This window comes from Platalea leucorodia (assembly GCF_965183815.1).
Source record: "Platalea leucorodia genome assembly, chromosome: 10".
Classification (NCBI taxonomy): domain Eukaryota; kingdom Metazoa; phylum Chordata; class Aves; order Pelecaniformes; family Threskiornithidae; genus Platalea; species Platalea leucorodia.
This window is the reverse complement of record NC_138832.1, coordinates 22111733-22134429: the sequence shown is the minus strand read 5'-3', so window position 1 is coordinate 22134429 and position 22697 is coordinate 22111733. Positions and strand designations below refer to the sequence as shown.

The window sequence follows — 22697 nt, the reverse complement described above, 5'->3', positions numbered from 1 at the left end:
ACTCAGTAGCTCTACTATATTTACTCTTTGTACATGCCTAATTTACTGCTTTGACCCAATTTCACAAATAGCAGCTCACAGCACTTCACAGCGAAACAAAATTAAAAAATAATTTTAAAGTACAATTTTCCTCGGAGGAAGGGTAATGGATTAACAATCTGCTGCAGAGATGACAGTCCAATCACTTAATGAGCCAGAGGAATGCACTCAGATTCCACAACAATAAATGCAGTTTAAGAACCTAAAAAGAATGGAATGTGCTCAATGATTTTTCCTTTGCTGAGGCTGGATACCTGAGAGGACCCATCGATAATCTCCATCTATAATATATAAAGGGCACCTCTAGTGGATTTAAAACACTAAGTAGTACTTTGGTCCATCAACTGTCCATCAGCATTCAACAAAAAAGGCTGCTTTCTTAAAACCGTTAAGATACACGTCGAGATAAGTAGTCCCCACCCACCTGGACTAACAAAGATCAAGGCACTGCTACGAACCGGATTTGATCAGCAGGTTGCAATTTAGACCTCTCTATTCCACAACACCCCGAATGCTTAACTGCTTTTAAGGTTAACTGAACTATTTACAATGTCCTTTATAATGGCAAACTATTGTGAAGGTTTTGGTCACAGGCATACTAACATTTTATATACATATAGCCGTATTTTACATACATACATACACACACACAGAGATATATATATATATATATATAAAAGAAAGCTCCAATATAGCTCAGCATTCAGTCTAAGATTTCTAATTAAAAAAAACAAACAAAACAAAACAAAAACAACAAAAAAACCCAAACAAAAACCCAAACAAAAACATAAATCCTATTAGTGTTTTTTGAAATGCAGAGTTACCAGCACATTGAGTATTTCCTAGATAAAGCAAAAACAAACTAGCTGCTAACCAAAATATTAAGTTTCTACTGCCCTTGTCTGGACTACAGATGCCACATTATGATAGATCATTATCTCAATTAAAAAGTGATATAAAAACAGATAGAGAAAATGAATGTGAAAAGCTGGTATTTCAAGGTAGGTAGTAACGGTTTTGCAGTCCTCACGCTCACTGAGTCAACATTCCAGCCTCCACGGTGTTTCAAAGATGACACCTCTCTGTGTTACAATAAAGGTAATGCTGCGAAGAATGAAGAGAAACACCCTCTATAAGACTATTAAAAACTGCTCATGCTGCACCGCAGGACCCCTCTTTTGGAGATAATTAGTGAATATTTTTTTTTTGTTAAACACACTCGTATCACTGATGAGCTTGCCGAATTAAGAAAGCTCCAATATGCCTCAGCATTCAGTTTAAGATTCATAATACAAAACCATTATCTCATTGAACTTTTGGACCACTCCTGACATGAACTGCAGTGAAGACACTGAATATACTTTTTGCAGTAGGATTATATGAATACCTACAGACCCACTCCACATCATGCCCTTATTGTGCTAGGCATTTGTACAAACAGGAATATAAACTGTCCTACCCTGACATTTTATAATCTAGATAGAACAATGATCGGAAAGAATGGCTTGTACCCACAAGCAAACAGATTTCTGCAACAACACTGGGAACTGCATGTGGAAGCCCTGACCAGTGGTTTTGTCACAACAGCAACAGAAAGTTGTTTCTGTGCGTGTTTAAGACTCAATTATGTTAACCCATTAAATAAGCCAGCCTTTGCTTCCTCCTTGTACTATCTGGTCTCCCTAAATTTGAATCAATGTTTTCATTGCCAGCTCCTCAACAAAATATTCAATATAGTATCTGCATGACTAATGGACACAAGGAACAAATAATGGTATTTTTGGGGTGGTGGGAGAAAACGCAGAGAGAAAAGGGATGCGATAATAGGATATGACGAAAACGTCTAGAGCAAGTGGGTGAAGAAGTCAAGAAGCTATTACAAAAGTCAGCTAACACAATTAAAGCGCTCTCAGCATACCGTAGCTGTACATCAGTGTGCGGAGGGTTCCTGGACATGCATATGCATTAATTTCCATGGTAACTCTATTATTGAAAACAATACTGGAATATAATCCACACTCACTTAGCCAACACAGTCTTCAAAATGTGGTTTAAATTACATTCAACTGTGTGTTTGCTTTTCTTTGTCTAAACTTTATTTTGCATTAACTTTAATGATGGAGCTTGAGAACTGGGATATGGAAGGTACTGCCATTTAGTCTGTTTAATTTTACAATGAAAAAAATAATAAATTCACCTTACACACAAAAAGCATCAGAATAAGTATTCCTTTTCATTTGTTTAGCTTGTTGATAGAACAATGATTATCAATGGGTTTGTAAGCTTTAAGATGAAATCCTGGTGATGAATGAAAAAATGAAGAGATACTGAGAAAAGGGTCTGAATTTTAAAAAAAGATTTGTCTTTTTAAAATCCTGATGGAAATTACATGCTATGGAGAGATAAATGTATTAGCAAGGAAATCTTCCACGAAGGAATGCGAGTTATGTTGTAATTCATAAACAAGTTTTTCTCAACCAATTAAACATCTAATATGAAGGTTAAAAATAAAAATAAATTTAAATAAGCAGCAAATTCTTCTGATTGTGAGATCAACAGCCTTCCAAAATTCAGAAAATTGTCCCCTAGTACGGAACTACAATAAAACACATGCCCTGGCTATGTCCTGAGGTAGTATAAAATAATGATATACTATATCCAACTGAATCTGAACTATTATTTTGATCTGCTTTTCCAATCTGCATTACATGACCTCAACTGAGCCAAGTTTTCATTTCACATAAAAATGTGACTGCGACTCTAATCCATGCCGATCTGGGGAAGAACAGCAAGGAACAGAGGGTGCGATAGGGCCAGCTCCGAGGGACACACGGTGCCCCCCATTTTGTCTTTGTCCAGCTCCTACCTCACACATACCGCTCCGAAATACCTATCGCCCTGGCCGAGGTAAGCCACGAGTATTGCACTTCTCGCCGAGTCCGGCTATCGGTAGTTGTGGTGAAAAGACTTTTTCCCGTTAGCTGCGTATCAGCCAAATCTACCCCAGTATACAATCCTTCGGGAGCTGAGTGTTAAGAGTCTGTGAGAAACGACTTTAAAAAAACCCCCAAACAATAGCCCAGTCATAAATCACACGGATTTAAAAAAAAGACTCCAGATCCACTGTTAAATTCAGAGCAAACTAAAATGTAACACCCGAAATACATTCATAATACATTAAACAGAATTTTCTCGCTTTACACCATCTTTTCCTTTTGAATTGCTACTCTACAGAAATAATAACAAAAGCTGCTTACGCCTTTAGTCTGTGTTAGATAATGAGTCACTACATTTGCATAAAGCTCATGGCCTATATACAGTAATTATTTCTATACTTAAATACAACAAATGTGACTGACTACTCAGTCTTAAGACACCTGTTACACCTGTTTGGGACTGAATTTCAAGTAGTCCTTTCCAACTCTACAGGGATAGCGGATGAATGAAATCAAGCAGTGGAAGTTAAGACTACTTTAATAACTCATGTGAACAACGCTCATAATAAAAATATTCTGTTAAACCCAAGTATTTACATTGTTCAAGACGCAGAAGCTCTTTCAGAGGGGTGAGGGCAGAGAAATGGCACTATGAAGTTGCGGTTGTAGTGCAATAGGCATTTTCCCCTAAGAACCGTACGCCCTGGCTCCTCCGCACTCCTTGGCAATCTGAAGGTCTTGTTCAGACCGCAAAGGGCAGAAAACCGCTGCTAAAATTAAAACTTGACATGAAACTTTGATAAGCTTCCAAGAAAACTAGATACTGCACATTTGCTGTGCGACTTTTTATATAAAATAGCAACATTCAACATCTTCCCCCCCCGAACAACACTTTCTAAGAAAACTCGTCTTTGACTAAAACTTGGATTATCGCAAAACCAAAATTCTCAAGGATATAGTTTAAAAATCAAGTAGTATTTGTCTCTTCACTCACATAACGGCTTTAATTCTGACTTTTAAAACAATATAGAATGAATTTTCCTAACCCATTAAAGGCAATACAACTAAAAACCATTTTTTTCTTACATCAAAGAAGCTGAAAAGCGTGTTAAAACTAGGAGTTACAAGAAGAACCCTAACGCTCAGCTCTGAATCATTCCTCCTCAAGATACGCGATTCCTACAGAACCTTCCTACTCCGGGGTGTCACTGAAGCCAAGGAGGTCTCTGACTTAGCAGCCATCCAGCAGAAAACCTATTTTCCCTCCAGGTTTTTCCACACTCACGCTTAGAGGGCTGGAGAAAAGATGGAAAACATTTCACTCGATTCCTGTTCATAATTCCCTCCCAAAAGCACGCTTGGAAGGGGTCAATTCCGAAATGCGTATTTTTCAAACACCTTTGTACCCACGTTCTGAGGAATCTGTGCGTTCGGAGCCTAGCTCTATCTCCACGTGACACTTAGTATATTTACGTGTTTTTACTGTGCATTTCACACCAATGCTAAGGATTACAAAGGTAATCCCTTACCTTACTGTCTGCACAACACCAAAATTACACAGCGATAACACTGTTCAACAGACTATGCTTTGAAGATGTACAAGAGGCCTGAAGACAAAGAGAGACAATTATACACAAAACCTGCAAAAGGCAGAACTAAAGCCTCCTTTTCGCCTAAATGCCTATTTTGCTTTGCTGGTAATTATAAAGGAACAGCTCAGTCTTTGTAAGCAAGGCGTAGACAGCTCAATGACGGAGGAGTAATACAGGTAAAGTTTTAGCGGCCTTTGTTTCCAGCTAAGAGCTGCAGAGATCAGGTTGGGTGTGCTGAACTTACCACGAACAAAGCATCCGAATATCATGCAACATGATCTTCAAGAAAATGTTAATCTCCAAATGCTGTGTAAGTAATCGATGTCACAATAAAATGCTTTCATAAGCATATTAATAGTCTTTTAAATCAACTTTTTAAAAAAATGCTATGAGTGTGTTGTTAAATTCATTTGTTAAGAAGTTTTATAATTACAAAGCTAAATCATGCATCTCTGCTAAAATGACACTGAAATAAGGAAGAGTGAACTTTCTGAATGAATAACCTTGCACAATTTAGAAAGTAACATCCCCTGCAGTATTTCCTACAGCTGATACTTGTTTTTGATTGTTTACATATGATTTTAGAGAACTGGATAGACCAAAAAAAGACAGAATAGGAAATAAAAGTTAAACTTACAATATTATAAATAAGGCACGAGCCACAATTCAATTAAACAGATCACAGGAATCAAGGACGGAGTCACTGCAACTACTGGACTAGCTCAGTTTTGTGTGCAAAGCAAGAACGTAATTGTGGATAAAATGAAAATAAGATATCCCAATCAGCTCACCTTCATAGGGAGGACAAATGCAGCCCAAAATAATTTAAACAAAGTGGGATCATCCCAATAGTAAACCTAAGTACCAAATGAAACAGAGTGCTCCAACAGAAATTCCTTTGTGACGGTCTCCTACCTTGGCGCGAAGCACTACTCATCCAGGCAAGGCAGGTCAATGCCAAACCGGCAGAGAAGTCACCCTAAATCTATTTGCCTGGCATTTTCCCTTGGCTGAACCACCCAGGATTCATCCACGGTAACTCGCCGCTCAGGCATATTTGATGGCCTTACAGGACAGACTTCACCCCTACCCTCGGACTCCCTGCCCAAAGCCCAAATTGCAACCAAGACTTTACACGATGACAGCTACTGATTATTATTAACACTCCTAGAAACACTTCCCCCCCAACATTTTGAAGAGGTTTTCCCCACAGCTACACCGACGACATGAGAACACCAGCTACCACGCACGCCCCAGGCTACTCGGCTAGCCAGCTACAACGTGCCGTCCGTCCTAGGACACTTCACACCCTCAGCTCCCAACTTCTGCAGGAGCCAAGGGAACTCAGCATCCAGCACGATTCTTCCTCACTACCAAGACTAATTCAGGGCAACGAAGAAAGGGAAAGAGTATCTGAGGGTTAACAGCTAGCTTCCCATATTCTGTGAGGCCATCAGCAACGCAAAGCCCTGCTTTCAACAAATAAGTACAGAAACTGCTAAAGTAAGATGAATCTACCTGATGATTTATAGCCTTTTCAACCAACAAATAAAAAAAAAAAAAAGAGATTAGAAATTTGCACACAGTATGTACTAAGATGCACATCTTTAAAAGGACGAAATTCCATTCAATACCATTTGCTAAAACCATGAAAAAACCAAAGGGAATTCCAGTACGCACATTTGCTCTATTTACAGCCAGGGACTTGGTTAAAAGCTTGTATTCAACTTAACTTACACGAACCTTACACTGATGTTTGGAAGGGAATTAATATGGAACTTAATATTTAAAACTGATTGATAAAGTAAGTTTGGAGTTTATAAACTCTCTTTTACGTTATGCTTCATTAATTAATTGATTTATTATTGTAAAAGAAAACAAGTAACTTTCAAAATATAAGTATTGCATTGGATTGATCAATGCTTTGAGTAAACATACTCAGTTGCTTCGTAGGTTTTTGACCTATTTTTATTTTCTTAAAAATAAGTAGCAGCAGCAGCAGCAAATGGTGATGCATTAGCTATAAGTTTGTGGAAGCATAAATGTATATGGCATAAAATAACTAAAAACATAAAAAAGATAAAATAAATACTATTCATTACAACCTAAAGGAAGATGTTTTAGGACTTAAAAACCCTGAATTTGCCAAAATAAAAATGTACAACATAGTAAAAAGGTAGAATAAAATTTTCAGTTATCTACAATTTACTGCTTACAGTGAGAAACACTGTAATAAAAAGAGCTTAGATATAGTCATTAAAGTTTGTTTTCAAGGGTTTTAAAATGCATGTGTAACAGTGACTAACACTTATAGGGCTAACACTTCCTAAATCCCCCCCGGCAGCTGCACTGACTCTGTAGGTGGTCTAACAGACTGTTCCAGAGAATGGCTTAACTATTAAGAATGCCAATGTGATGCCTGACCACAATTTATTATATTATAGTGGTCTACAGATAGTCTAGAATGGAAAACACACCATTTTTCCTTGGAAATTAATAGATTTACAAACTGGAAAACATCCCTCCCCACACCCAGACACTGTATGATGACCTAAACACAGTACTAACTCAGAAATTTAACCAGTTAACTAACTACGAGCCACATGTTTACGTGTTACTGTGTACTAGCTAGTCACCTGGTAAGAAGCAAAGATAATTGCACAACAGCTTAATGATGAATTGGTCTTTAGCAGACCACATCGACAATGAATATAAATTAGACAAAATACAAAACCTTAGCCTAGTCCTAAATACAAACTGACTTGGAAAAAAAAAAAAAAATAACTGAACTAGTTATTCTTTCCCCTGAAGTTTACTCCTGCCTGACTGTAAAAGTTGTAGTTTTTACTTTTAAATTCAGTTAGCAACTTTTTCAGTTCCCTAAGTATCACATAGGATAGTGAACCACTACTAGTGAGAGCAGTGACAATGCTGCACTACTACACATGCCACATCCATTAAAAATAGATTTAGGCAGGCCACAGTGAAAACAAACCATTGTGATCTTAAAAGTTCATTTAGTGCCAAGTCGGGAAAAGGTCTGACATCACTACTTCATATTATCTCAGAGTACAGAATGTCAGCATTCCAAGTTGCGTAAATAGTGTAAGTGACTGTCTACAAAAACTGTGTGAAAAAGTATATTTGTTTGTTCTGACTTAAAATTTTTGTCTTTTAACTGAAGATCTTTTTCTTATATGGTCAATTACATCAAAGAGAAACTCATTATCTAGCTCATTATACCATTCATTATATTAATGACATATTTTACTGTGTTACCTGCTATTCACCTCCATTTGAAGTGAAAAATACTGCTCTAAAGTGAAAACAGAGCACTCTTCTCCTTCCAAGATCAAATACCCCACGTCCTTAAACAGATGTAAGTTATTTTTATAGCATATAATTCCTAGTGATGTGCATCAACTTACTTTTGGCAACATTGGCGTATCTCTCTTCTTTTTCTTTTCTGAATTAGGATCATCCAGCAAGTCTGGCTCAAAAGTGTACAGCTCTGTAAGTTCATTCATAGTAAAATGACGTTCAACTTGCTGTTGGTCGACAACCCGGAAAGACAATGACTGCTTTGTTACCTGACGATCATAGATCTTATCTTCCATCGTTCCCTGAAAAATGAAGACACTCACTGTCATACAAATGCCGGACCTTCTTGTCATATAGGGAAAAAAAATAATAGATACAAAAGAGCTAGAATAACAACGTAACAGTGCTCTATTTTCCTCATTTCTTTCACCCCGTATCTACAAGTTACCTGAAAACACTTTGTTTGCTGAGGAAAAAAAAAAGAACAACCACCTCGTGGAAGTGCACACAAAGTAATGTGAATTGTGTACGTGACAGATGTCATCGAGCTGTTGACTAGAGTAAGAAACATATTTTTTCAGCAGTGTTTTGAAGAGACACGTTTTTGCTTCAGTTCTCCAAAGTAGGATTATGACCAAAAAAATGGCAGTTTCCCTAGCACGTACCTTATTTTGCTGCTTTGAGCAGCCTGTAAAAAGGAAAACAGATACCATACCACTGGGGTGGAGAGGAGAGGGGAAGGGAAGCAGTCAAGTCTAATTCATCACAGCTGTGTATGAAAGAATTAGATCTTTGATGAAAAAAGGAAAATTACTTTTTTTTAAAAAAGAAAAAAAAAAAAGATGACTGAGAAGTATGAGAACAGCACAGCCTGTTCTGAACATCGTAATTTAAAAAGGATATCAACAGTTCAAAAGTGCACATAGAAAACTACAAAAATAGACTGAAGCCTGAAGAAAAAAAAGCCATGTCTGACACTAACGTGTTACAAAAAGTAATCTGTTTAAGTTGGCAAGTAAATAGTGACTTGATCAAGAGTTAAGTACTGTTACTGGGAAAAGGTCTTCAGTCTAACACCTCAAGAACTAGAAGATGAAGCACCATACTTCCTAACAGAAATAATGGCATTATCCTTAAAAAACGCATAGATCAGTGACCATCAGAATTATTACACATCTTTAGTATCTGTAGGGTGTGATACAAGTTTTCAAATCGTGACTGGATGCCTTTTTCTAAAAAATTCTCCAGCTCCCTCTGTTTTCGTTCCAGTTGGACCATCGGGGGCCCACAGACCAGGGGTCTGTAGAAGACAGCCACACTGAGCAAGCCTATTGCCTACCACCCACCATCCTCTATGCAGTCTATTCAATTCAGAATTTTTAGTGGTGTGCAAATTAAAAAAGCTGAGAACACTATTCGGAGACTGGACGTGCGAATCACTGCTAGAATTCCAGAATTTGTGTTACACAAAGTGTCAGATGAGGTGAGCTTAAGAGGAAATCATTTCAGTTGTTATTGATTTTACCCATCTTTCCTTCAAGAGCTTTTTCAGTGGCCAAATACTGCTATCGGATTAGGGCTGGAAGATGACTGCATTAGTGTGCACCACTACTTCAACACAAGACCAAATAGTTACAGTCCAAACAGTTACAGTTTACAAATTTGATTGCAGGACCAAAATATCACAAAAATATCACAGAAACCTACCTGAGCCAAAAACCTGTACACAAACACAGGTTTGTTCTGCCCAAAGCGGTAAACTCTGAAAATACTCTGGATGTCATACGATGGGTTCCAAGAAGCATCAAAGATGATTACTCTATTAGCAGCCACGAGATTAATTCCGAGGGAACCTGCTTTAGTGGATATAATAAACAAGCGGCCTCTGGAATAGAGAAAAGTTGCGAAATTTTAGTATTTTGGAAAACAACTACTGTTCCCGTGTTGCTGTGTTACTATGGAGTTGTTCATACACTGAAATAACTCAAAAACTTCATTAAAATATTGTATTAAGCATAAAAGAGATGCAGGCTTTACAAGGACAACATTTTTAGCAACACATAAGCTCCCAGAAATAGAGATCAGGGCCTTTTGCAAAACAACTGTTAACAAAAACTGGTGGGTAAGAAAAGTTTTGGTTTTGCATTTTCAAACTAAATTTAGTTATATTTAGTTATTTATTTCAAATAAATTTAGTTATATCAAATTAAACCATAATTTTAAACAGGCATATCCCATGCTATTGAAACTGTTACCCTGGCTAGCAAACTTTCAGGATAACTCTACAATGACACTGTCGCTTTGATGCATCTGCTTTTTTTGAATACCATCTCACTCAGGTTCAACTGAAAATGAGCTCTTGACAGATACCTGACAGAATAAATTATTTAAGAGTATTAGCACTGAATTAGTTTACTTTGTTCCATTTAACTTTTTTCCCCCGTACATTGCAAATGACTGCAACATAACTACATATTTTATTTTTTAAGCAAATCTAGGAAGGCAAAGCTCCTTAACTTCATTAAACTTGTACAAGTTTGTATCTATCTACCTATCTGAATCAGACTTGAAAGTCCCATCCCGTATGAGCAGTGGATGGCTGGGAGACAACTCTGGAGATAGCTAAGAGAGCTACATCCGTCGACCGGCCAAGTGACTTGCTGTCTCCTGGCCAGACCCCACGGGGCTCTCGCCTTCCCAGGTCCTTATATCCTTTTAAGCAATTGTAATAAAGACTGGCTCTGATCCAAACTGCTTACAATCTAAACAAGAATGAAAACAGCAAGGAAACACGGAGCAAGTATTGATCAGCACAAATGGAAATAACCTCAGGAAACCAGAAACCTACTGCTGTTGCCCATTTTCTGTGCAAGTTTGCACCTGACAACACTGTGACACTTGCCTAGCCTTAAGGGGTCATTAAGCTAATACAAGTAACAAAGAAACAGGGAACAAAAGAAGGAGAAGGGGGAAAATTAAGCATATATATATCAGAAGACATCTCACCTCACGTTAGTTTCATCATTAAATTCTTCAGCCCATTTCTTTCTTGACTGAGCTGTAGTTGAACCATCTAAGCGATAGTAATCAATGTTTCTGAACCATTTTCCTTCACCTATAAACGTAATACTCCAATTATTAAAATGCTGATTGCGTAAGTAACCAGGCTGGTAATACTGGATATACACAACTCCCTAAATAGCAAAAGAACAAATATGGAACATAAAATATACCATTCTCTGACATTTTAGAACAATGGGAGAAGACCATAGGTTATTCAAGATAGACAATGTTTTTGGAGGATATAGGTGCTTTGCCACAGGCATGCCTTGAAAATGATGTAGTGAAGCTTGCACAACAAAATATAAAATATGTAACATGACAGAAAATGATAGCAATTGCATTTGTGATGACAATGATCATCCACAAGCCTGCAACAGCTCCTGCAAACCCTAACCAATTTTATCTAAAATGATTCAAAAACAGAATAAAATTAATGTTGTCAATATCATTTTACCTTGCAAAAAGTATCTGGCATCTATCACTATCCATTTCTTCTTAAGATTTTATTTTTTACAAAAATATCAACTGATCTTAAATGAAACTTCTCAAAGCAATTTTATACCGATTGGAATTTAAAGATACTAATTTATAATCAAATTCTGTTCCAAGGTTAAATTTTAATTGAAGTATTTGAAAAGACCTGAGCTTTTCTGGGGCAGTTCCTCTTATTTTTCACTATTTGTAGTTGCATATGTAGACATACGCCTTTACTTGGAGCCAAAGTTAATTTTAGAAAGTAACTACATGTAATCTTTAGGCGTTATAGTACTAATTGTATTTTTCTAATTGATCTGTGTAGCTTCATGTTACACAATTAGTATAAGAAGGCTCTCCCATACAGACAGCATTCATAAGTAAATGCTCAAAAGGAGATTTCAAAAGCCAAGGTCTAATAATTTTGGAACTGAAATTCAGAAAAATCTTTTTGAGTTTAATTACCTTGTGAGTTATGGCTACTTCTCGCCAGATGGGGGGAAAAAAATAATTACAGCTGATAGAAGATTTTCTTCTCTCCCTAATTCACAAGTAACCTTTCATTTTCTTTGGCCATCAAGGTATATGTACACAAAATGAACCCCACTGTGCCATCAATTATAAAGAAAATAGCATTTTTAGGAGACAGCACTGTTCAGTGCAGTCAATTATGAGAAACAGATTGTTGAGTTACGTCAGGAAGGTCTCTATATGGTGAGTCTTCCTATGATACACAGTCTAATTGCTTACCAAAAGAACTACCAGAAATGAAAAAAACCCACCCCTTAAAACGTTATCTCAGACTAAAGACACAAACTCCATAAAATACAGACAGTTCATAACATCTCAAGATGACAAATGTTCAGAAGCTAAGGAAGCAACAGCCAGAAACAATAAATCTGTGAGAGAGAGAGATACTGGAGATCTTCATCTAACTATGGTGTTGGTATCACTAAGTCACATTTCTCTTGTGCAACTGTTCAACATGTTTACACTTAGAAATAAGATATTTGAAAGGAATGGCAGATTCAAAGGAATTCTTCAATCAACACGTACTGGGAACTGACACTTCACATAAAGATGAAGTACATCATCATCGGGAGCTCTGGGAGGACCTCAGAGAGTAAAGAGAAGAAACAGCCTACACAGAGGACGTGTCTGGCTAGCGAGAAATTCCTCGCCATTTGAGCACCACTAGGATAATAATTAATTCAATACTTCGCTCCCTTATGAAATCCATAAAATAATCTACTGCAGTACAGATAAAGCCTAAATTTACATATTGCATGTTCTACACACTGTTTTCAAGTAGTCTAATTTCCTTTCATTATCTCTCTCCCAGTAGGAAAGATCAGAATTTGCCACGCATCAGCACAGAACATCACTTTTGTACAGAATTTAACAAAATGCCTTCTCTCCTTTCAGATGATGAACACTTAAACTGCTTAGGCTATATTAAGCACAGATGATACAGAATGAAATCAGACACAAGAGTCCATAATGGGATACCAGAGACCACCTGCAGAGGAGACCACTAATCCTGCCAGCTTCAGGAACAGTATGGAGCACAGAATACTTCCAATGGAAACAATTATTTCAAATCCATTCCCCTTTGGACTGATAGAGACTTGTAGAAGACTTATTAGCTTTGCAATTGCTCCAGGTTGATGCTCACCTTTATAAATAGGAGGCTTCTCTTTGTCAGTTTTCTCCCTGTTCGCCAGCTCCAGAAAATCTTCTATCAAATCCAGAGATATTAGGGACTGGCTAAACACTAGGCTGAAAACAAAAACAGGGAAACACAAAATTCACCTCTGAGGTTACTTTAATTATTGTATTGTTTTATTTTTCTTCCCTCCTCACTCTGATACTACCTTCGAAACAAACAGCCTTTCTGGACACGAAGACTTTGGTGGCGTACATGCACGTATGGGAAAACTCACGTATAAAAATGAATGCAGCATGCACACTTGCTTCAGAAAAATGAGCTACAGCATTATGAAGACTGAATGAAGAACACTGTCAGACTAACATATTTATAAGGTCATTAAAAATATTTCTAGAACCGACTTACACTTTGTCTCCAAGCTCCTCTGCCATTCGAAGAATTTCAAAGAGGAGCACCATTTTCCCAGAATGTTCCAACACTTCAGCATCTGCATCAGTGACAAAATCTTTGTACCAATCTGGTGCTGGGCTACCAGGGTTGGAAGAGGATGTAGCTTTACCTGTAAAAAACAAAGTAAAAAAAAAAAAAAAAAATTTAAAAGATAAAGGCATGGTCTCCATTTAAATGCTTTGAAACATCTGAACTACAGAATTGTTACCTCATTACTAGCCTTAACTGGTATGAAAAGAGTTAAATAGGCAAAGAAAAAATTGTGTTTGCACTATTAGCAATTACCAGATTAGCGGTTATCACTAGCACAAGTCATCAATAACAGTCACAAATCCCCTTTTTGTGTTGCAGGATATTTGGACAAATAGTTCTACCATCTCCATCTTTCACCAAGAGTATTTATCAACACCTTTGTTTCCAACAAGTACGCATCTTCGAAAACTCATCCATAAATGTTAGAGACACTGAAAAGAAGCTTTCCATAAAGAAAATTATTCTGAATCTCAAACAAACATCTGAAATTGTTGGAAAGAGAGTGGTCTTCTGGGTTACCTAGTTCATCTATCAAGATGAACCCTCCGGAAGAAAGCTTCCAAATGTTACAATAGTACAGGTGTTTAAGATGAAACCAGTAAATCATCTCCTCTTACTTCTCTCAGGCTCAGATTTAGGAGCTTTTTTCCCTAAGCTAATTTAGAAGACAACATTAGCATATAGGAAAAAAAAGTAACTCCCCCCGCCTTTTACATTAATTCACAATAGGGAAAAAACCAAACAAATTCCACCATCATATGCTGCCTTTTTGCAAAGTTCTTTAAGCAAGTTTCTTGTCTGCTCATCTGCTAACACACTATTACAGTAACAGAACCTGTAAAATACATACATGGGAAAAATCCCATTTTTAACATGTTACTATCTTACAAGTTAATTTCGTTAATTTGACTTAACCCCTCAAAAATGTAGAAGTACTAGAACGAATTACAAAATTCAGTTTGTCATTGTAAAAATACACCAAAATCCCTATGCACCTAGCTGAACAAGTCTGCTGGGGTCTGCATCACCCACGCAGAAGGTCTTTACATTCCGATCTTTAATGATATTCCCGTTATGTTTATTCTGAATTCAACCAGGAGAAAGCATATATTCAGCATTATAATCAGAAGCAGAAAGGCAGACAAGAACCATGAATTACCTTGATTTACATTACGTAATTTCTTTTATCGTATTTCTATGATCTTCACTTTAACATCCTTTGCATTAGTGATAAAAATTAATTAATTAGATTTATAACACTAACTTTTTTCACATACAAACTTTGATCTACTGAAATATTTACTTACATAGTAGGAGAAACCTTCTGTCTCATGAATAATTCAAAACATTTACATTTTCAGACTATGCACTGCAAATCAATCGTGACACACCAGTAAATTGCAGGTTCAAGACAGAACTGATCTTGACAGAACTCACATTTGAGCCTTCCTTCATACAAGCTTTTAAAGAATGTATTTTTCAAGACAAGAACAAAGAATGAACAAGTTAACCAACTAAGAGACCTAGATGTGCTGAGGGAAAATCCTGTTTATGTGACCTATTTATTTCTATCTTCACCCCTAAACTTTGCAGAAGGGCCTCCAACAGCTGCCATGAGATACAAAGTCTGCCCACAAACCTTGTCCGGTGCAGCATCAAATGTTTGTTTAGAAATTCTGTACCTACATTAAATTGAACAAGGCTGCGTGAGAGAGGTAAACATTTAAGTTATCCAGAGACAGAAACTCACCCTGCCTATAATGCAAGTAGTTACTTTAATACATGTAATCTGTATGTGTATGTATTTTACACAGACACACTGTCCCAGTTTTGGCTGGGATAGAGTTAATTTTCTCCCTCGTAGCTGGTATAGTGCTGTGTTTTGGATTTAGTGTGAGAATAACGTTGATAACACACTGATGGTTTAGTTGTTGCTGAGCAGTGCTTACACTAAGTCAAGGACTTTTCAGCTTCCCCTGCTCTGCCCGGTGCACAAGAAGCTGGGAGGGGGCACAGCCAGGATGGCTGACCCAGACTGGCCAAAGGGCTATGCCATACCATATGACATCATGACCAGTATAGAAACTGGGCGGGATTTGGCTGGGAGCGGGGAACTGCTGCTCAGGGACAGGCTGGGCATCGCTTGGCGGGTGGTGAGCAATTGCATCATGCATCACTTGCTTTGTATATTATTATGACTACCGCTAATTTATTTTATTTCAATTATTAAACTGTTCTTATCTGAACCCAGGAGTTTTCTCACTTTTACTCTTCCGAGTCTCTCCCCCATCCCGCCAAGGAGAGGGGAGTGAGCGAGCAGCTGCGTGGTGCTTAGTCACTGGCTGGGGTTAAACCACCACACACACACACACACTCACACTCTTCCCCCTACACATTTACAATATGTTTGTCATTGGGACAGGGACCAAAAAAATTTTCACCTTAACTGTCCCCAAAAAATCATTTACTTAGGGAAAGTCATTAGACACACAATAAATGATACAATCAGAAAACTAGCTCTATGATACTAGGTACAAGACAAAAGCTAGATTATTAATGAAGAATCCAAAAATGAAACGTATGGATTTAAGTAGTTTGAATAACAATCTTTAAAAAGGTCTTGTATTCCTGCTGCATTATATCTGCTTGCTCAAAATCCATTTCAAATTCCAGGTGCAACAATGAGTGACAAGCATTTCTTAATCTTTCCATTAATCTTTCACCAATATGTTTAAAAAGAGATGAAAAGCAGCACAGTTCCTTTAACTTTGTATCATTTTGTACTTATGAGTTAAAAAAATTAACTGTGCCGCTTCCCTGCCGCAAGACTCTGGAGTTCTAAATTGATGCCCCTTGTTTTTCCAGCACATTATTAGAAGTAGCGGGAGCTGTTAAGCACAGAAGCAGTTCATGGAATTAAGGAATTTGCCATTTTGCAACCAAGCAGAATTCCTGACAGCCCTCTCAAATCGCCTTTTGCAAAATGAAGCCGCCTTGTGTTTTACTGACTTGGATATATTATACTCACCTTCATCTGATTTTGTAACAGATGGAGGGTTGTTTACAAGTTCTTCTGCATTTCCTTCTCCACCTCCACGAGATCTTGAATTCCAGACTTTAATGACTTCAACATCATTATCACTGCCGCTTCCGCTTGAGCTACACTCTTTCTTCACTTTTTTCCCCTTGGATTTTTTTTTCCTAGAAAGGTAACATTGTACACCCCATTAGTTTTTAAAAATTCCACTGCTAGAGAACATATTCTAACAGATACATCAAACAGAAAATCAACATTCACTTTTATAGAAATCACTTAAGGTCTATTAGGGAAATAAGTCCAACAAACAACAACAAATAAAAGCTCAATTACTTTGCATAATCATCAGAACTTAAGCTCATTGAAGTTTCATCGGAATCTGAAGCTATGAACTCATCCAGACTGTCTTCATCAAAATAGCCCTCAAAAGAGAAAAAACAGAAATTTTATTAAGTATGCTTATCCAGACGTTTTTATTAAACCTTTAGCCATCTGCTTATTCTTCATTTAAACAATGGTAAGTTCTACAAAGGATTGGCCTTGTAAAATGTTTTAAGAATGACACATACCCAGAAACAAAAATATGACAAAAACAGCAGCAAAATTACCCCACAGCAACAAAGATTTCCATTAATTTGACGAAACTTTACCTAGCATTTGGCAAAGCTTATTTGGAAAGTTCTCAATAGAGAGTATTTTGATATATCTAATTTACCTTATTTTCTTTGCTAATATAGTCCAGCTGCAAACACCAAGGGTGAGTCCAGATTCTGCTCAACATCTGGAAATCCTGGAATAGTTTAGCTCCAGCTTTGCCTCTTCCACCTTCATTGCCACTACCTACACCTGACAATAAAGTTCAGGTTTTAGAATGAAACCTTGAAGTAAGTTTGCCACATACCGTTCCCCCTTTGAACAATCCGTTAGTGCAGTACTGAGCGTTCTTTCCAGATGCACATCATATTGTAACGTCTCTTGTAAAAGAGGTCAAATTACTGAGTCACAGGCATTTTTTTCCTAGTTAAAGTTGTCAAAATTAGATTTTCCCCTTTTTCTTGATAATGAGAAACATGATTACATTTTTACATAAAAGCACATTTCTCCTCAGCATAGGAATGAATCCAAATCCTCTTAAAAGGACAGTCATGTCTCTTTAGGTTTTACAGAAGCAGCCCAAGGTAGAAAACACAAAATAAAATTTGCATTTAGGTTTCAATGAATTTGGCTTACTATTTTGAGCTACCTTTATTTAATGATTCGTAATGCTGTAGTATACTGTTACAATAACAAATCTAAAAAAGCCCAGCCTATCTTTTCATTGTCCAAGCACAAATTAGTGCAAAGCAGCACAATGTTCACACAGTTAAAATTTCTTTTTTGCAGTCTCCATTTCTCATTAAGCAGCACATTAACTTTAGGTTCTTGAAACAGATTGTTTTTCATGTTTATTATATGCATAATTTAAGGCATGTATACCTGCAAGAAAATAGTATTTCTTGCATCACAGTCATCAAATGTCTACGGCAAGACGGGTAAAAAGCTTATTTGGTGCATCTTCTCAATGCACAAGACAGTCCCAGTAAATGTCTACAGAGTACAAATATTTTAACAAAGCAAGTTCTTGCTACGTTTCAATCATACAACAGCTTCAAGTATCTTCCCATTTGTGCTCCCCTATGACTGTGGGAAATGGAATTGTAAGGACGACAGAAATTCTTAAGACTTGACTTCCCTAAACCTGAGCTCATATCACAGAGAAACCTGCTGTTAACAAGTTTCCAATTAACAAGTCCTATACACTTCTTAATTTTCTATATTACAGAAGTGAAGGAAAACTGTATCATTTTCATTAAATGAAGGAAAAACTTGGTAAAATCACATCTAAAATGCATATTTTAGTTTATGCCTGCTACAGTGCACAGAAAAACGTCATTTTAAAAATCTGCAGGTGAGAAGCAGCAATTCCCCTTCTATATTTATCTTCAGTAGCAAGACTCCCTTTTTTATTTAATGAAAATCAGAAAGCACGTAGTCTTCTTTTGAAATACAAAAGTGATGCAAAGAATTAATGTGGGCATCAGCAACCAGCACAGAGATCTGCTCTGAAAACACGAGCCATGGTTAGCTTAGACAGCTTTTTCCTCTCTAAAAGAGGCCGCTTGTCTTTCCTTTCTCGTTTCCCCTCTTCTTTCTCATATTGTCCCTGGCACCGACTAAGCTGACCAAAGTGGCAGGACACCAACCCAAGATGAAGACAGAGAAAGCAGATAACGCTTTCTACTCGTGTAGGGAGTTTAAGCAGCCCACAGAGGCCCGGTAAGGCATGAAACAGTACAAGCCCTTGTGACAAATGCAAGCTTAGTTGAACTCAAATAATTTTGTTGAGCCCTTAAAGTCTAGGCAGATTAATGAAACAACCTGTCAGGCAGTGCATTTTCTTATAGTTAATTACACATACAACCTGTTAATAAATTAATGGCTTCGACAATGTCGCAAAGTTGCTACTGTAATAGGCTTTTCGCCAGAGCAAACCTTTCCCTTAACTTTAGTGGCCACTGGACTGGGGGCTACTTCCTCTGATCTGCTGCCTGCCTTATTAAAAAAAGCTACTGAAAGCCATTGTATGTAAAGACTGCTGTAAAAAGGAAGAAAAAAAACCAGTTGTGAACATACAGCGCTAGCCCTAACGCTAATCAATGGTCTGTAAGAGATTTACATTGCCATCTAAAACCATGGCAGATGAAAAAAGCCAACGTTGGGAGAGTCTGAAATGACAAAACCAGGCCTGCTTTGTACTGGAAATAGGCTAAAGATAACCTACCAAACTGCCGCAACTGTTGTGATTAAGAAGTTCCTATGAAGAGCTACAAAGATTTAACCTAAATCATTTGATGCATGCCTGTACAGTAAATAGCTAATGCTTATCACTGTTAAGCTACTAGCTTTTGGGAGGCATTTAGCATGATGCAGAAATAAACACAACACAAATAACCTGCTTTTCAGAACATTACTTAAAGAAGAGCGAACACAGAACAGACTGCAGTACAGAACTGATTAGGAACCAGCACTGCACATAAAGGTTTGGGCTTGTTTATATACTGTTTTGAAGTACTATTAAGGTAAGAGGAAGGGTTTGTTTGTTTTGGTTAAATTTTTTAAAATAAAACACAAAGTTTTTACTCCTTTAGAGTAAAAGGGCAAAGGGGGCAGTTGGCATTTAGGCATCCAGTTATTACTGGAGGTATCAGTAGAAGTGAAATTACTTTCACTGGTCCTTCAGAACTCTTTCCTTCTGTAACTTAACCAAACAGAGGCAGCAGACAACAGAACTGGGGAAATGAAGTCTAGCTGGCAGTTTATCTAGGAGATCACAAACTGCACTATCCAGAATCTAACGTCATTAAGACAACACAGTGAATTTCATACTGTTATAAATCATAGCATAATTTGAGATACAATTCATCTTTCTTGTAATTAAACTTGGGAGAGTAACCAGAATAGAAAAAAATAGTGGGGGAAAAAAAAAAAAGAAAATCCATCAGCAACGGACAGGCATTTTGAGACAGGTGGCTTAGCAAGTGGAAAAAAAAAAATATAATAAACTGGCACAACAGACTATGGAATACATTTTGTAATCACTGCAAAAAGTGAATACACGCTTCAAGCTTTAGACAAAATCCTAACAGTGTCTTAAACATTCTTGACTATGGAACTCAACCCTGATCATTAAGTCAATTATTATAAATGGTATTTAAAAAAACAGAATTGCTCCAGAACCCAAAAACTGCTGCTGAGGAATCTGGCTGCATGAAGCATGACGGTACAGAAAACCTCACTAAGAGTTCCTTGAGATGACCGTTCTAGTAGTCTATGTGGCACATGTGTGTGTATCATTTAAAAGTGCTGATATTCCAGTACCTTGATATACTAAAATTACAAGCTGCAGTGGCTTATCTCTAATATAAGTGAACAGCACACCAGCCCACAGCAACATATTTTTTTTTTCTTTATACACCTATTCAATTAAACAAATTTACATTTTATTGGGAAGATGCAAGTCCCCAAGACAGACCAGTGAAGACCCCACTGAAAGCTTATGAAAAACATGGTCATTGCAAAAACAAGACTTGTGGGTTTTGAGAACAAAGGAAGAGATAGTTCCACAAAAAAGCCAGTATTTGACAAATAACAGCTTCAGCTAGCATAATGACAAAAGGAAACTGCAAGGCTTGGCTGTGCACTTACACCAGTACATCTCAATTTTGCATTCTCTCCCTCCAGTCTTACAGTCAGTATCATATGTCTTGGAAGAGTAAGACATTAAATCAATTACGTTTTATGTTTAGAAAAGGAAGAAAAGACAGATGAAGCAAAACCTGAAGGTGGACTACTGTTCAGAGATGCAAATATTATTATTCCTCAAAAAAATATTTTTATGTGCAACCAAATGTTTTCCTAGAATTCAAGTTTCAGAGCTAAGGTAAATCTTACAGGAAGCAGAAAAACACATCTATAGAGCCAATAATACATATTAAAAAAACCCTGACCTACCAACTATGGCAAAAAGCCATTAAATGACCATCAGTCTTGCTACCCGAGAGAATTGTAGGCACATACCTGTCAAATGATCCAAGTAGTACTGGTAGAGTTTGCACTGAATAGGTGTCATTCGAACTTCTAGAACATACTCATATTTTGGTGGGAGGAACTTTGTTAATGCTGTGTAATCTTTCCTCTGTAATTTTACAAACAGTACTTTAGTTATATAAACATGAAAACGACTACTGAGAACTTAAGAACTTCTGGCATCTTAAACGACAAAGCACCGTGCATAAATTATAATGATTCAGATGCTTTCCAACCACAAAGGGAAAAAAATAGCCCACTAAATACAATCCAATTACAGGCACTGTCTGCAGAAGCCCATCTTACCTAGTAAATGTGGTTGTCTGGTCAAAAGTATATGACCTGTTAACCTTGTCCCAGTTCCAAGTCCTTGCAAAGCTGACTGCAACTTCAGTAGCTGCTCTGGTAACTACTTTTGTGGGTTTTTTTAAAAATACTAGAACTCTTTTTTTATGAAAGCGTGGCTAAGTCAAGCAGCTAATATCAATGTTTGTATCACAGATGAACTCACTCACACTCAGGTTAACCATTTTCTGGTTTAGAGTACATAGTTTCTGAATACTTGCTTGGAGCAATGCAAAGTTTACTTGTTTTCAGTTTTCTTGACTCTTACGCTAGTCCACTTCTCTCCACTTCATCCAAAGCCAGCTCCCTGCAACAGAGGAGCCTGCAGGCAGCTCCCACTTGCTACTGGCGATTATGCCACCTGCATGGCCTTGTTGTTATCTAGAAGCACAGCACGAAGCTCTCACGAGAACATCCGTCAGGAACAGAGTTGTTTTCTTCTAAGGAAATTACAGAGCAGCTCAAATGACCAAAAGGGAGAGCTGTGCTCTACGGACAGGATCTGCTCTGCGCAGCGCGCTGTGAGAAAATCCATCTGGGCTCCGTCCGATGCTGCACAACCACGGGGTGCCCAGCATCTGAAGGCACGTAAGATTTACTTGCTACTTATGTTCCTCTTCTCGTTCTGTCTTTTGGTTTGTGTTCCCGTACTGCTGAATAGATGTGTAGAATTATGTACGCTATCTCTCACTACTACTCATATTTCCAAGGTTGTAATTTTATGATGGGAGATCCTTTACCAGCCTTACACACTGCCATCAACCTTTTTATGCCTTTCAAGGAGAAAGCAATATCTGCTTGTGGGACTATCCCACTATGCCCACTTGGACTATTTAATCAACTACCAACACCTGCAGAGCCAGGAAGGGGCACCTAAGCATCACACCTTTGATCAGGCTGCCGGTGCCTGGGTTTATAGAGGAGAAGAGCAGTAACATCGTGCTGATAGCACACGAGGTGCAATGCCACAGCAGGTTAGCTGAAGAGCAAGGAATCCAGCCCTCATTCTGGAAATCTAGGCAGTTTTGTTTCGTTTTTTTCATCTAAGGTCTCTAAGGTAACAAGTTCTTCACCCTTTTGGACCTGATTAATCTTCTCTCCTCTTCCCCACT

General features: G+C 37.6%; 1 protein-coding gene across 10 annotated transcripts in view; it reads right to left on the bottom strand.

Moving 5' to 3' along the window:
* The window catches only part of LOC309595950 (dolichyl-diphosphooligosaccharide--protein glycosyltransferase subunit MAGT1), a 106717-nt gene that overhangs the window by 7071 nt on the left and 76949 nt on the right, over nucleotides 1–22697 (bottom strand). For all 10 annotated transcript variants that reach the window (XM_082323560.1, XM_082323567.1, XM_082323568.1 and 7 more), the window contains 9 exons: nucleotides 21232–21349; nucleotides 17330–17460; nucleotides 16948–17036; nucleotides 16606–16778; nucleotides 13500–13653; nucleotides 13101–13204; nucleotides 10895–11003; nucleotides 9596–9773; nucleotides 7996–8190 (listed from right to left, as the gene is read on the bottom strand). In XM_082323560.1, the coding sequence (XP_082179686.1) occupies nucleotides 7996–8190; nucleotides 9596–9773; nucleotides 10895–11003; nucleotides 13101–13204; nucleotides 13500–13653; nucleotides 16606–16778; nucleotides 16948–17036; nucleotides 17330–17460; nucleotides 21232–21349 (1251 nt within the window). The remainder of the gene's footprint in view (nucleotides 1–7995; nucleotides 8191–9595; nucleotides 9774–10894; nucleotides 11004–13100; nucleotides 13205–13499; nucleotides 13654–16605; nucleotides 16779–16947; nucleotides 17037–17329; nucleotides 17461–21231; nucleotides 21350–22697) is intronic.